This window comes from Anser anser (assembly GCF_964211835.1).
Source record: "Anser anser genome assembly, chromosome: 7".
Taxonomy (NCBI): Eukaryota; Metazoa; Chordata; class Aves; order Anseriformes; family Anatidae; genus Anser; species Anser anser.
The window spans coordinates 36,980,948-36,995,482 of NC_139727.1; the positions used below are offsets into that span (position 1 = coordinate 36,980,948).

Below are 14,535 nucleotides of genomic sequence, written 5' to 3' on the forward strand. Positions count from 1 at the left end.
GCAAGGGCAAAATACTGCCTGGCACTGAGGGCTGAGAGGGAAAAAAAGAGAGAAACAGCCCTGTAAACACCAAGATGAGAGAAGATGGAGGGTGAGGTGCCAGGAGCAGGTATCCACACAGCAGGTATCCACAGGGACAGCCCCATGCCAGAGCAGGCGAATATGGGGAGGAGCAGGAAGCAGGTGTTGTTTTAATTAGTCTTTTGTTTTTCGCTATCCAAATCAATTTTAATTGGACATAAATTAAATTAATTTTCCCCAAGTTGAGTCTGTTTTCCCCTTGACAATGACTGATAAGTGATTTCCCTCTTCTTAGCTTGATCCAAGAGCTTTTCCACCTTGTTCTCTACATGTGGTGAGTGCCAGACCCCGAGCAGGATGTCTCTTTAGGCACCTGCCACTGCAGCCTCTTGAGGCTTTTGGGGATCAGCCACTCACAGAATCACAGATTGTTAGGGATTGGAAGGGACCTTGGAAGATCATCTAGTCCAATCCCCCCACTCTGAGCTTGCCTCAGGCTTAATCTTTGGAGTTATCTCACACGTCCTCCTTCTCCATTCAAATATTAACAACTTTTGTTGACTTTTCAATGTTTTTAATCTGTTTTTGCTTTTTTTTCTTTTCTTTTTTTTTTTTTTTAATATTTATTTATTTTCCTAGCTCTTCAGGTATATGCAACAGCTGTCCCAGCTTATTTAATAAGCCACCTCCCTTAATTCCCTCAGTTCTTCTGAAATAACTATTTCTTCCATCTGGCTTGCAAAACCATGATAAGAAGTTGCTTATATTTACAGAGTCAATGGACTGTTTGCATGTCTAACAAAGTAACTTTTTTTTCTTCTCCTTTCTGCTGTGGCATTTGTTCTTCCTTTCTCCTTTTGATGTTCTCCTGACTCTTCTCTGCTATATCAGGTTGGGTGTCGGCTGTTCTGTGCCTGGACATTTATGTTATGGGTTTCATGAGACGTGAGAAACATGTTTCTGAGTTCTTGAGGTGTAATATGTCTGCCCATCAGTGGTGACACCAAACCTATCTAAAATAGCAACAGAAACAACCAGCATGTCCAATCTTCATCTACATAAAATAAATAAATGCTTTCTCTAGATAAAACTGCAGATTTTTTATGAAAAGAATAACTAAGACCCTGAGCCATTTGATGACCACTGAAGATAACCCTGCTTTGACTTGGGGTTTGGACCTCCAGACGCCTCTTCCAGACCAAATCCTTCCGCATTTCTGGAGTTTTATATACTGATCAAATGTTGTCAAACTTAGCAGTGCTGTACAAAGGCAGTTTCTTCAGTGGGTACTCAGATCAAGTGAAGAATCATCCATGACCTGAAAAACAGCTTCTCTTCATAAAAATCCATTATAGGGTTCCACTGGATCCCGTTATTTATTCGTTTGATTAAATCTGTTCCAAATTCCAGATACCATTCGAAACCAAGAAAGGGATATGTTACATCAGTGACGGAGGGATTGGATGGAAAGACTGCAGCTATTGCAAACACTTTTCATCCCTGCCTTCTCTGAGGAAGGTGTCAGATGTTGCCATCTTGTAGAACCAGGAAGCTATAAAAAAGTTGGGTAGCAAATCAAGCATATCGTCATGTGTTAAGGAAGTAAGAGTAGCAAGGGAATGTATTTGATATTGATTTAGTGAGGGGACAGGTTGGGCTGCTACACCCCTTTAGAGTCTCTGTCTATAAATTCTGGTTCCTTCTTTTATCAGGAGCTCCAAGATGGCTACTACCATGATCTTGTCTTGGATGGTAATGATGAGTCTTCATATTCAGGTGGATACAGGTAAAGAGTCCCCCTTCTGATCAACTTCATGGCTATATTTTACATCAAGCTAATGTTGGGATTTAAAAGTAAAAGAGGATTAAATTTAGTAGCATGGCTTAGCTCAGTTGAAAACTATGAGCAGATCAAACCTGTCAGGTGAGAAAATCAATACTTATGTCCATTATTTTAACAGTTTTTTATTGAAACTGCTTAATGAATTTCAACTTGTCTTCTCATTTTTTCTAAAGAGACTAGTAAAGGAAATTCAGATAAATACATTGTAAAGCCAGTGATAAAAATTTTCTTAATCTTTGTATTGGAGTAATGAATTTAAAGATAAATATGCATTTTCTTGATGAAATGCATGTTTATTTTAAAGGTTGTGAGGTGCTCTTTGAACCATTCATTTTGTATTTGATTAAGTTTATTGTTATCAATCACACATCGGTGGTGGTGTTTAATAACAGTGCTCTAGACAAAACATTGGCACAGGTTCTTGTTCTTATTATTACTGTAATTATTAGAATATAATAGGAATTAATGTAATTGTATGTTATTCTAATTTGCTGTAGTCTAATTCCTGTTATTAATGTGATTTGATTTGGTTGCAGAGGCAGTGATCTCCACGGCCATTTTCATCCTTTGGGGATCAATATAAATATCAGCAGGTCTCATGGGAGGGAGGACGGTTGTCCAAAAATCACTTGCACCTCCTTTTCCATGTGAGGCTTCCCTGGCTCAGCAGAGTGCCAGGATGGTGTTGTGAGAAACAGGCTGTTTCTCTTCAAGCAGCTGCTGTTGCATTCTTTGTGCAGGAGGAGGGAACAGAAGCAGATCAAAAGCCTTTCCAACAGCTGCTATTTTTCCATCCATTCCTCTTTCAGATGAAAAGTTCTGTCTTTAACTTGACTTGGACTGATGAACTGAAAGCAAAAACTTATTTTCCCTTTCTGCGTTACCCCCCCATCTCTACACAGTGGAACGAAATAGTTATTCAGTGCTAGTTCCAGGTTCAGGTTTTTACTTAATTCCTCTGTAAATATTTGAGGCACATTTAACGACACTGAAAAGTGAACTGGAATATTGATGAAGACCTCAGAAATGCTGAGGAGTTGCTGTTTAATCCTTTTATTACCATCCAATTCATTTAGATTTCAAGCCTTGCATGTGTGAGGAGCGGTGTGGTGAGAAATTCAGAAAGTTCCCCACTCATTGGATAAATTACGTATCTCCCCGTTAGGATCTTCCTTTACATCCTGTAATCACTTTAAACATGTAAACTGTGTGTTTAAGGGCCAGTGTTACAGGTCTTGTTGTACACAGTATTAGTCAGTGAAGGCATATTTCCAACTATCAGGCTGTCCATGGAGAAGGATTTTTATCCTTGATGGTAGCTGGACCTAATCCTTATAAATCAGCATATCCCCCTGTCAGTGTCACTAGGGTATCCTGTGAATGCAAAATTTCCATGTACGTTACCTTAGTTCACGTATTGTTCTTTCAACTTGTTTTTTTTGGCTGCTTGCGATGACAATATCTGCGGTTTGGACACCAGCATCAATACCTCCAACAACAGGTAACTTAAAAGTAATATAAAAATGCACATTGTTCATAGAGTTGACCTTGCTAAATATTCTCTCCAAGCTGATGCTTACATTTGAAAGCCTTGCTACCCTAGTTGTAGCAAATGTAGCCACCCTACCAGTATAGGCAGGCGTTCAGTGCCCTTCAGACTGGGCTCCCAGGTGATGAAATGGGAATCAGCGTATGCATGCACTTCAGTTTCAGCATATAACTGTATATATACATCGCTCTTCTCCAAGAAAGAATGCAAGTAATTGCTATAGTTACCTTAAATAAATCAATGTTTGGTCTAAAACATTAAGATAATAAATGACATGAAAAACAGAGGCTGTACAAAGGTGTCTGAATGTCTAGAGAAAAGTTATCCAGAGTTTGAACAGACAGAAATTTTCACCGACTACAGGTCTGTAGACTGGTTCCTGGTGACTTGTACTCAGACTGAGCAGGACCTCACTACCGCTATGAAATTCATTTTGGTTGTAGGATTGTTGCTGTCACCTGATCCTATAGCCTAATTCTTCCATGCTCTGCTGTGCTGTCATCTTACCAGACTCATCAGCTCAGTTTTTTCAAAACTGCAGTTCTTACAAAGTAATGTAGTGACAATATGATTAAAGCAATCAGTTTTGTTTCAGGAACTTAAAGTAATTATTAAATTGACAATTATTAAATGACAATTATTAAAATGAGTCAAACATTAAAACAAATATATTTGTTTTGAAACCATTTTTAAAGAGCCACACTCACCTGTTTTAAAGCTTTTAAACATTTCTATGTTAATTATACCTTTTCTAAAGGTGAGATTTTAATCTAATATGCAAATCATGCACAAAAATATAAAAATTTACTCTGTAATGGGTACTTGCTGAGTTTATTGGTGTTGGCTTGATGAGTCTAATTCCAGATGCATTTTTGGAAATGTTTGTTGATTTTCACTGGTATGCATACCAGTGAGATGAGTAATAATAATAGTATCCACCCATGTAGATTTTAATACTTAATAAACTGAATTATTTATTAATTAGTATTTAGTTATTAAGTGCTTGAGTTTTCCAAGCTTAAAAATTTCTACATTGATTAGCGACCGGTACATAGACATTTTTAGTGCTTAGAGAACTGCATTTTGTGGAGGACTTTCCCAGTTACCTCTGAGTTGTTTCTAAACAGTTGCCAGCAAAAGCCTACACCTTTCTGGAATACACTGCTAAATATTCCAGTATATAAAATACATGTTCACTTTAACAAGGATATAGAATTATCTAAGACTGTAGCTTGATTTGAATGAAACGATTCTTAAAAAAAATAAAATCATAATTCTCCAGGGATGTTTGGAGAGCTGTCAGCCATGATGCAGGAAGGTCTATATGGTCATGATGTTGGTGGTCTACACGCCGTCCCTCTCACAGGGTTTCAGTAACCCCATAAGGCCCTACCTCAGAACAGCTGAGCTCTCTAGGTCAGGTTAAAGGCAACACTGGAAGGAGATAGCCTGTTAGCCTGCCAGTCTCTTTTCCCACAGGATGTCTTCAATCTGTTGGTGCCACCTGGAGGATTTTCCATAAGGGGTACTGTGCAAAACCCTTATCAGGGACTGATGCGCTGACCTAGAATTTATGTCATCAGCTGCAGTTAGCAGTGAGATATGGATGAAATCAGAAAAGGTGTTGGAAGGAGGTATTTTTGTTCTTGCTATGGAGAAAGAGAATCGTTCATAGGCTATTCCCACAGAAGAAGCAGAGCCATCAACTTCTGATTATATCAAGTGAAAAACAGCAGATATCTCAGAGAGATCCTTTCACTTAAATGCATTCACTTAAACTTAATGCATATGGAACTCTCCAGGCCAGTTGCACATGAGAAATTTGTGTGGATTCACAAAGAAATTTGATAATTAATGGGGAAAAGAAGTCCTGAAGTCTACAAAAATATATATTAAGAAAAATAATAAATGTTCTGGAGCTAAAGTTTCTCAGACAAAAGTTGCTAGAGACTGGGACCGTATATTACAGAACTTTCAAATTATATTTGCTTTCTCAACCACCCCATAGGGTATCACTTATGTTTCTTTCTTCTCTAGAAGAAACAAGAAATACAGCTTCCCCATCAACAGGGGCTGTTGGGACCATAACTGTTTCACTTGGTGAAACAGGTGTCAGTGCCAGCTGGGGGTTGCTGGTTTCTGTGTAAAGGGGCTGTTCCCTTTCTGAGGGCTTCTTCTGGTAATGGGGTGCTGATTCTGGGGTAGCATTTTGGGGAAGTTTTCAATTACGTTTGCCTTCTCAAGCAACCCATAGAGTATCATGTTTGTTTTTTCCTTCTCCAAAATTGGGAATAGATACACCTGTTCCAACAACGATCAAGCCCACTGAAGGTAAGTAGCATGTATAAGATTTATTGTTTTGTAATGATAGCAATCGCTTTAGATTGTTCTAGTCCTGTTTGTCGTTGGGCAGTAATTTGTCTGATGAAGAAGCTCGTGTGCTCGCTGTTTGTGGGGGTTGGGGGGGTGTGAGAGCGAACAGTTATTTGGAGGGCCTTTATCGTAGAATCATTAGGGTTGTAAAAGCCCTCCAAGATCATCTGGTCCAACCATACCCCTACCACCACTATCACCCACTAAACCATGTCCCCAAGCACCGCGTCCAACCTCTCCTTGAACATCCCAGTGACGGTGACGCCACCACCTCCCTGGGCAACCCGTCCAAATGCCTGACTTCTCTTTCTGAGAAGAAATGTCTCCCCTGGCTCAGGGGAGACCTCATTGCTCTCTATAGGTACCTTAAAGGAGGCTGTAGAGAGGTGGGGGTTGGTCTGTTCTCCCACGTGCCTGGTGACAGGACGAGGGGGAATGGGCTAAAGTTGCGACAGGGGAGGTTTAGGTTGGATATTTGGAAGTACTTCTTTACCGAAAGGGTTGTTAGGCATTGGAATGGGCTGCCCAGGGAGGTGGTTGAGTCACCATCCCTGGAGGTCTTTAAAAGACGTTTAGATGTAGCCCTTAGTGATATGGTTTAGTGGAGGTCTTGTTAGTGTTAGGACAGAGGTTGGACTAGATGATCTTGGAGGTCTCTTCCAACCTAGACGATTCTGTGATTCTGTGAAAAGAGCAAAGTGTGCTGACAACTCCCAAAGGATTCATCCTAATTTTGTTCTTCTCTCTGTTTTTCCCCACTGCTGCTGCTTCACCACATGTGCAGTCATAGCCGATGGTGAGTCTGTCTGCCAGAGCACTGTGGCCCCATGCGCCGAGACGTGCGTGCCTGCTGCTTCCCCAGCCTCGTCGCCCACCAGCGGGGAGCCCGGGAAGGGGCTGCCGGCCCTACGTGGTGCTGCAGGCGGCTCCTGCTGGGGTTCAGGGCCGGGTGTGCTTGGGGTGCAGGCGGGAGGGAGCCTGCGCTCTCCGGTCCCCCTGCTGGGAATCTGAGAGCTGGAGTTGGAGAGCGCAGGCCCACTTGGCCAGCGGTGGGGTCCTGCCCCCTTGGCTGTCCCGGGGCATGTGGAAGCCGGGGCTTGTGGAAAAGGACCTGTGGGCCCCTCTGGACCACAGGCACCATCCGCTTTCTCGTGCACGAGGAGGCAAAGGTCTCTGCCTGGAACCAGAGCCCCACGCACCTAATGCAGCTTCTCATGTCTTTCCAAGAGCTGGAGCTGCGGCTGACCGACGGGCCAAACCGCTGTGCAGGCAACGTGGAAATCGACTATTTTGGAATGAACGTGAAAGTGTGTGGTTTCCTGTGGGACATGGACGATGCTCGGGTTGTGTGCAGGCAGCTTAACTGCGGCTCGCCTGTCAGCGTGATGGACTATTTCCCCTCGAGCGATTCGTATCCGTGGTACCACTGGACTGCGGTGGATTGTAAGGGCTCTGAAACCTCTTTGCTGTTTTGCCCTTATGAGCACTCACCCTCCGACTGCCATCATGGGGCTGCTTCTGTCGTCTGCTCAGGTAGGATGTTACACTGTGGTGGCGTTTTCCTGAAGGGACCGGTCTGGTGTTTGTCTGGGGTTAGACAAAGCTGGCCAGCCCTTGCTGTGTGCTGTGCAGGGCCGCAGCTTGTCGTGTGTCCGTGTCCCTGCTGCAAGGGCGCGTGATGTAGGGGGAGCTCAGGGGCTGTTCTTGCAGGCTGTGCTTGGGCAAGAAGGGAGCTGGGCAACTGCTTCTGCATAGGGCAGGGTCCCAGGAGGGGACTGGTTTTGGCCCAGGGCTCTCTCGTCAAGGCTCACCCATAGCTCCCCATGAGCTTCCAGCCCGTGTTTGAAGGGGAGCGTGTGCCTCGGCGCACAGCGCCCTTTGCAGTCTTGGTGCGGCAAGGCTCGGGGCTGCAGGTTTGGCGTGTGTGTCCCTGGGGTGAAGCCAGGATTACTAATTACTAGTGCCTCACACCCTCTGGTTTTCTCCTTTCAGATTCGGGACTCCAAGTGCAAAATGGTAAGCAGAGATTTCTCTTTGTATCCATGTTATTGGTGGGGTGCTCTGTGTCCATCAGAGCAAAATACTCAGGTGTGGGCTGCAGTTAAAGAAACTGGGTAACTTTCTTGGTATTCAGAGAGATGTGGCCATTGCCAGTGATCCTTTGGGATGGAACAGCTGCTTAATGTGGCAGAGAAATTGTGTGCTGCTCTGCTGTGTAGCCTGGTGGCCATGCCCTTAAGCAAGTCCTGGGGCTGTTGGGACCATATCCATTTCACTCAGCCCAGCTTGGTCACAACGCTGACTGAGGGTTTCTGGTTTCTGTGTCCCAGAGGCTTTTTGGGGAGGTGTTGACTCGCAGTGAGCTGTTCCTCTTAATCAAAATGTTCCTCGTTCACCTTCTTCTTCCTACCTGCAGTACCAGGTAGCCTCAGCTCAAGTCCCACTCTACCTTCAGTGTCAGGCACATCTGGAGGGACTGGGGCTGCGTAGCTCCTGCTGGTGCTTCCCGCTGGTGGTGACGGGAGGTTCTGCAGGTGCCAGAGGTGACCTGCACTCCAGGCGGGTGGGTCGGGGGGAAGTCTCTGAGGTGCATCTGCAAAGGACAGGCTTGCTACACATGCGGGAGGGAGTTTTTCTGTGTGGCTTTCACAAAGCTGCTGTGTAAAGGGGCTGTTCCCTTTTCTGAAGGCTTCTGGTAATGGGGGTGCTGACTGGGACAGCATTTTGGGGAAGTTTTGAATTATGTTTGCCTTCTCAAGTAACTCATGGAGTATCATGTATGTTTTCTCCTTCTCCAAAATAAGAAATAACTACACCTGTACCAACAACAATCCAGCCCACTGAAAGTAAGTAGCACATATCAGATTTATTTTTTTATAATGATAGCAATGGCTTTACATTGCTCTAGTCCTGTTTGTTTTTGGGCAGTAATTTGTCTGACGAAGAAGCTCGTGTGCTCACTGTTTGTTGGGGCTGGGTGTGTGTGTGAGCGTGTAGTTATTCAGAGGGCCTTTAGCAGGGCCACAGAGCAGGCAGCGAGCTGGGGCATGCCTGGTGGCCCCGCTGAGCCAGCTCTGGAGTGTGTCCAGGGCCAGTTCCCTGCCAGGCTGGGGGAGATTCCCCGCAGAGCTCGGCGGGACAACCCAGAGCTGAGCCCTGGTGGGTGCACAGGCCTGACAGCCTGCAGGGTTGGAGGTGGCAGAGCACAGGCTCCAGTGGGGGACTTGGTGGGCCTGAAGCTGGCTGGGCTTGGAAAGATCATGCCCAGCTCTGCCAAGATTTTGGGGCTGCTTGGACCCCTCGGGCAGCATGCATCGCTGCCAGAAAGAAAGGGATCTTCTTGCACTCATGCTTTTGACAGGGGATTGCCTGGGCTCACTTGGGAGAGAGCAAAGTTTGCTGACACGTCCCAAGGGATTCATCCTAATTTTGTTCTTCTCTCTGTTTTTTTCGCTGCTGCTGCTGCTTCTCTCCATGTGCAGTCATAGCCGATGGTGAGTCTGCCTGCCAGAGCGCTGTGGCCCCATGCGCTGGGAAGCACATGCCCACTGCTTCCCCAGCCTCGTCGCCCACCAGCGGGGAGCCCGGGAAGGGGCTGCCGGCCCTACGTGGTGCTGCAGGCGGCTCCTGCTGGGGTTCAGGGCCGGGTGTGCTTGGGGTGCAGGCGGGAGGGAGCCTGCGCTCTCCGGTCCCCCTGCTGGGAATCTGAGAGCTGGAGTTGGAGAGCGCAGGCCCACTTGGCCAGCGGTGGGGTCCTGCCCCCTTGGCTGTCCCGGGGCATGTGGAAGCCGGGGCTCGTGGAAAAGGACCTGTGGGCCCCTCTGGACCACAGGCACCATCCGCTTTCTCGTGCACGAGGAGGCAAAGGTCCCTGCCTGGAACCAGAGCCCCACACACCTAATGCAGCTTCTCATGTCTTTCCAAGTGCTGGAGCTGCGGCTGACCGACGGGCCAAACCGCTGTGCAGGCAACGTGGAAATCGACTATTTTGGAATGAACGTGAAAGTGTGTGGTTTCCTGTGGGACATGGACGATGCTCAGGTTGTGTGCAGGCAGCTTGACTGCGGCTCGCCTGTCAGCGTGATGGACTATTTCCCCTTGAGTGAATCATATCCATGGTATCAGAGGACCGAGGTGGCTTGCGATGGCTCTGAAACCTCTTTGCTGTTTTGCCCTTATAATTACGTGTCCTCCGACTGCCATCACGGGGCTGCTTCTGTCACCTGCTCAGGTAGGATGTTACACTGTGGTGGCGTTTTCCTGAAGGGACCGGTCTGGTGTTTGTCTGAGGTTAGACGAAGCTGGCCAGCCCTTGCTGTGTGCTGTGCAGGGCCGCAGCTTGTCGTGTGTCCGCGTCCCTGCTGCAAGGGCGCGTGATGTATGGGGAGCTCAGGGGCTGTTCTTGCAGGCTGTGCTTGGGCAAGAAGGGAGCTGGGCAACTGCTTCTGCGTAGGGCAGGGTCCCAGGAGGGGACTGGTTTTGGCCCAGGGCTCTCTCGTCAAGGCTCACCCATAGCTCCCCATGAGCTTCCAGCCCGTGTTTGAAGGGGAGCGTGTGCCTTGGTGCACAGCGCCCTTTGCAGTCTTGGTGCGGCAAGGCTCGGGGCTGCAGGTTTGGCTTGTGTGTCCCTCGCGTGAACCCAGGATTGCGAGTGTCTCACACTGTCATGTTCTCTATTTTCAGTCTCGTGACTAACAAGGCCTCTAATGAAAGGTAAGCAGCATTTTCTGTTTGTATCCATGTTATCAATGATGTACTCTGTGTCCTGGCTTCAGGTTTGGGCTACGGTTAAAGAAACTGGGTAACTTCCTTGATATTCAGGGAGGCACTGCTATTGCCAGTGATCCTTTGGGATGGAACAGCTGCTTAATGTGGAAGAGAAACTGTGTGCTGGTCCGCCGTGTAGCCTGGTGGCCATGCCCTTGAGCAAGTCCTGGTGCTGTTGGGACTGTATCCATTTCACTCAGTCCAGCTTGGTCACAACACTGACTGGGGGTTTCTGGTTTCTTTGTTCTGGAAGCCCCTTTGGGGAGGTGTTGACACCCAACGGGTTATTGCTCTTAGTCAAAATGCTGCTCGTTCACCTGCTGCTTTTGTCTGCAGTGCCAGATAGCCCCAGCTCGACTCCCACTTTGCCTCAACTTCAGGTATGTTTGGAGGGTTTGGATGCTCTGATTATCTCCTGCCTCTGTTCCGGGTCATGGACTCATAGGATGGTTGTAGTTGGAGGGGACTTATAAAGATCATCTTATCCACCCCCCTTTGCTAAGGCAAGTTGCCTATAGCTGGTTTCCGAGGACTATGCCTTGGCCTCTTGACTATCTCCAACAGTGGAGACTCCAACATCTCTCTTGGCAACCTGTGCCACTGCTCAGTCACCCTCACAGTACCGTTTCCTTACGTTCTGATGGAACATATACACAGCGTCAAAGGCAGTGCCCCTGATGGAACGTCTCAAGTTTGTTTTGCGGTGTGTGTGGATGAGAGTAGGCAGAGCAACTGCTTGGTCATGGCTGTAGTCAATGAGGAGAATGTTACTGCTCGTAATTTTAGGGCATATTCTTCTTCATTTAATAATGAAGAAACAACTAGATTATTCCCCAAACCCTCAGATTATTCCAAAATAATAGTGCAGGTGAGTTCTCATCCAGTGTAGTTAAATATGTCTGTAGTTGAGCAACAGTTATGCAACTTCTTACGAGTTATTGGTTTTGGTATATTGTTTTAGGTTGGTCCATATTTCAAATGTTTATTTGTTCATATAGTTAATATTAGATCAATTAGTGAGACAAAGGTTTTTCATATTTGCTAGAAGCTGAAATTAAAACTTGAATATCTAATTTAGAATACATCTATTCTAGATGTATTTGGAATATAATTCAAAAGATTTACACATTTATATTTTCTCTGAATAGCTTGAGCCTGTACTGAAAAAAAAATATATAGAAATCCATGTTTATTTTCCTCCTAAACTTTCTTAGATCTTGATTCATCTGTTAGGATGCAAGTGATCTATCTATAAATACTGTGTTCAGTTTTGGGCTCCTTACTACAAGAAGGATATTGAGTTGCTCAAGCGTGTGCAGACTCTAACAACAAAGCTGGTGAAGGGACTAGAGAACAAGACTTATGAGGAGCAACTGAGGGAATTGTGTTGTTTATTCTGGAAGACAGAAGGCTGAGGGGAGACCTGAAAGGAGGTTTCAGTGAGGAGAGTGTCCATCTCTTTTCTTAGGTGACAAGTGATAGGGTGTGAGGAAATGGCCTCAGGTTGCACCAGCGGAGGTTTAGGTTGGATATTAGGAAGGATTTCTTCATGGAGAGGGTGATTGAGCATTGGAACATGTTGCCCAGGGAAGTGGTTGATATATCTTGGATGTATCAGAGTGCAAGAAATAGATGCATATTTAAATGACATCTAGAATGCCATTTTTCTCCCCATTTTTTATGTTTTGGAAATAACAAGATGAGGAATCAAATGTAACCAGGACCTCTCATCCTTCCTAGAACTGGACTCTTTTGGCATCCTGGAGAACGTGAATTCAGTTCCTGCTCCAATCGATATCTCTCATACTCCATTTATTACTGCTGTCATGGCCCTGACAGCTCCTGTTTTCGCTCCTGTTGGGTTTCTTTTGAAACATATAGTGAAGAAATCAATTCCATATCAGATCACATGAGATTTGAAAACACCTGCAGCTGATAACATTGGTTGAGTAATTTGATGGATTGAGTAATGTCCTTGCATTGAGAAATCTCCTCGACGATTCAAGATTAAAGGTCTTCTGTGGTGATAGATAACCTCATGAGAAGGGATGGGCTTGACATAACTCAGCACTGAATGAAGCCAGAAGACCAGCGAAAGTTTGCAGATCAGTAACAACCTTCAAATTAGTCAGTTGCCACCTACAATATTAGGCTGTCAAATCTTAACACTCCATTTGAATCAGCTTCCTCCTCTCAAGATGGAGATCTGGCCTCTGCCACTGAAAAATATAGCCTGGGTTGTGGGGAACCCACATGGCCAGTTCTTGCTCCACACCAAACAAGAGTTTGTTTCCAGTTTCCTCAGATGTAAATTAAGATCAATAGTCCTTCTTTTCCACAGGGGAGTTGTGAGTCCGTCACACAATGTGTGCTGTATGATAACCAGAAATGGGACTTGTCTAAGTACCTCTGAAAGGCAACAGATTGCAACTCCACAATAAATCGCAATGTGATGCAATGTGTGTATTTCAATTTACCCTTCAGGCAAGGCTAGGACTATTGAAACTTCCCTGTAATGTTTTCTGTTACCACTACGGTCAGTGCTAGTAAGCAAAATATTTGAATACAAGTATTGCTATTATACTTTAATAAGATTTCTTTTACGTCGTGTTCTGTCACTTCAGATTTTCTGAGATGGAGATGAAATTTTGCATGGCATAATGAAATGTTTCAGATGGAGAAGGTTCTATGCAGCTAAAATACCTAGACAAGCATACGTGACTGAAAAAAAAAAAAAAGAGAAAGAAATGATTCTTCCAATTGCGTATGGATCCTCCTGAATAATGTCTGGATATTTTGTGACTAGTTCTTCAGGAAGATCCTTCTTGTTGAGAAAATGTAGATTTGAGCTATTTTCAATTATGGCTGATTTCCAATATAAAATATGTAATCACAAAATAAGGAAGGCAGTGTTTCTAGTGTGGTATTTCTGTTTTAATTCCTGCAACTGTCTTTGCATTTGAACTCAAAAGTTTTCCTGTTTCGATGAGCTAAAATAAAGAAATTTTTCCAAGCAACATGTTGTGTATATATGGGATTCTTCTGTAAAAACACAGGCACATGACATACCTGGGTTCTGGAAAAATCCAGGAAGACCTTATTTGTCTTCCTGGTCTAGATCCTTATTTGTCACAGGCCCAGATCTTCTGTGAGATAAGCCCTGCATAATGTTGTATGTCTGTGACTTAGAGGTAACACAGGTACATCTCTAAAACTCATACAAATCCTTAATATACTATTACCACAATGATATAATTACTGCTACAGCCTAGCCTAGCACTTCATTCAACCAAAAGCAATTCTGGAAACCAACTTGAAAGTCCTTTGTTTATTTTTCTTTGTTAATGGATAAGGTCAAATGAAATCAGTACAACTTTTTAGGTAATAGCATAACTCTGCCTTATGCAGCGGTGGCGATTCATCAGCTGGAAGGAAAGACAATTAGCAGGTGAAACAAATGAGCATCACTGGAGCTTACTGGGGCTTAATGACCTTCTCAGAATGCAGTGTGGAACAAACGTCTTGGCCATCACAAGAGAGCGAACAGGGTGTTGGTCCAAGAGTGCCAGTTAAGGCGTCTTCTCCTCCTGTTTTCCCGAGCAGCAATAAACGTTGTGGATGGTACGTGTTGGACCGAGATACCAGGAGATCCTCCTCTGCCAGCCCATCAGGGGGCAGCTTCTGAGAAGATCTTTGGAGAAGCTGACCCTTCTAAGAAGTGCTGTACTTCCTTGTTACTTGCCTGCAGGTGCCTTTGTGAGCTGGACTGTGCCTCTAGAGACTTTGGTACAAAATGGGATGTGGCAGAGGCAGAGCACAATGCTGTTGGCAATGAGGAGCACCTCACTGGAGCCCTCATTGCTGGGCAGCTTTGGTTTGATGTCTCTGGATCATGCGTTTTTGTCTTTTATCACTGCATTGTGTGTGTTTGAGGCTGGCTCTGGACTGTGGCCAAGGCAGATAGAAACAGCCTTTAACAGCT

General features: G+C 45.2%; 1 protein-coding gene across 1 annotated transcript; it reads left to right on the forward strand.

The window, feature by feature from the left end:
- Positions 1-124: 124 nt before the first annotated feature.
- On the forward strand, positions 125-13,570 carry LOC310902889 (scavenger receptor cysteine-rich domain-containing protein DMBT1-like). Its single transcript, XM_083845116.1, has 13 exons — positions 125-183; positions 1,734-1,807; positions 3,345-3,365; positions 5,709-5,744; positions 6,571-6,582; positions 7,014-7,319; positions 7,779-7,802; positions 8,591-8,632; positions 9,269-9,280; positions 9,712-10,017; positions 10,470-10,499; positions 10,890-10,933; positions 12,294-13,570. The coding sequence occupies exons 2-11, from the start codon at positions 1,744-1,746 to the stop codon at positions 10,475-10,477; spliced, it is 831 nt and encodes a 276-aa protein (XP_083701242.1). The 5' UTR covers positions 125-183; positions 1,734-1,743; the 3' UTR covers positions 10,478-10,499; positions 10,890-10,933; positions 12,294-13,570.
- The last annotated feature ends 965 nt before the right edge of the window (positions 13,571-14,535 follow it).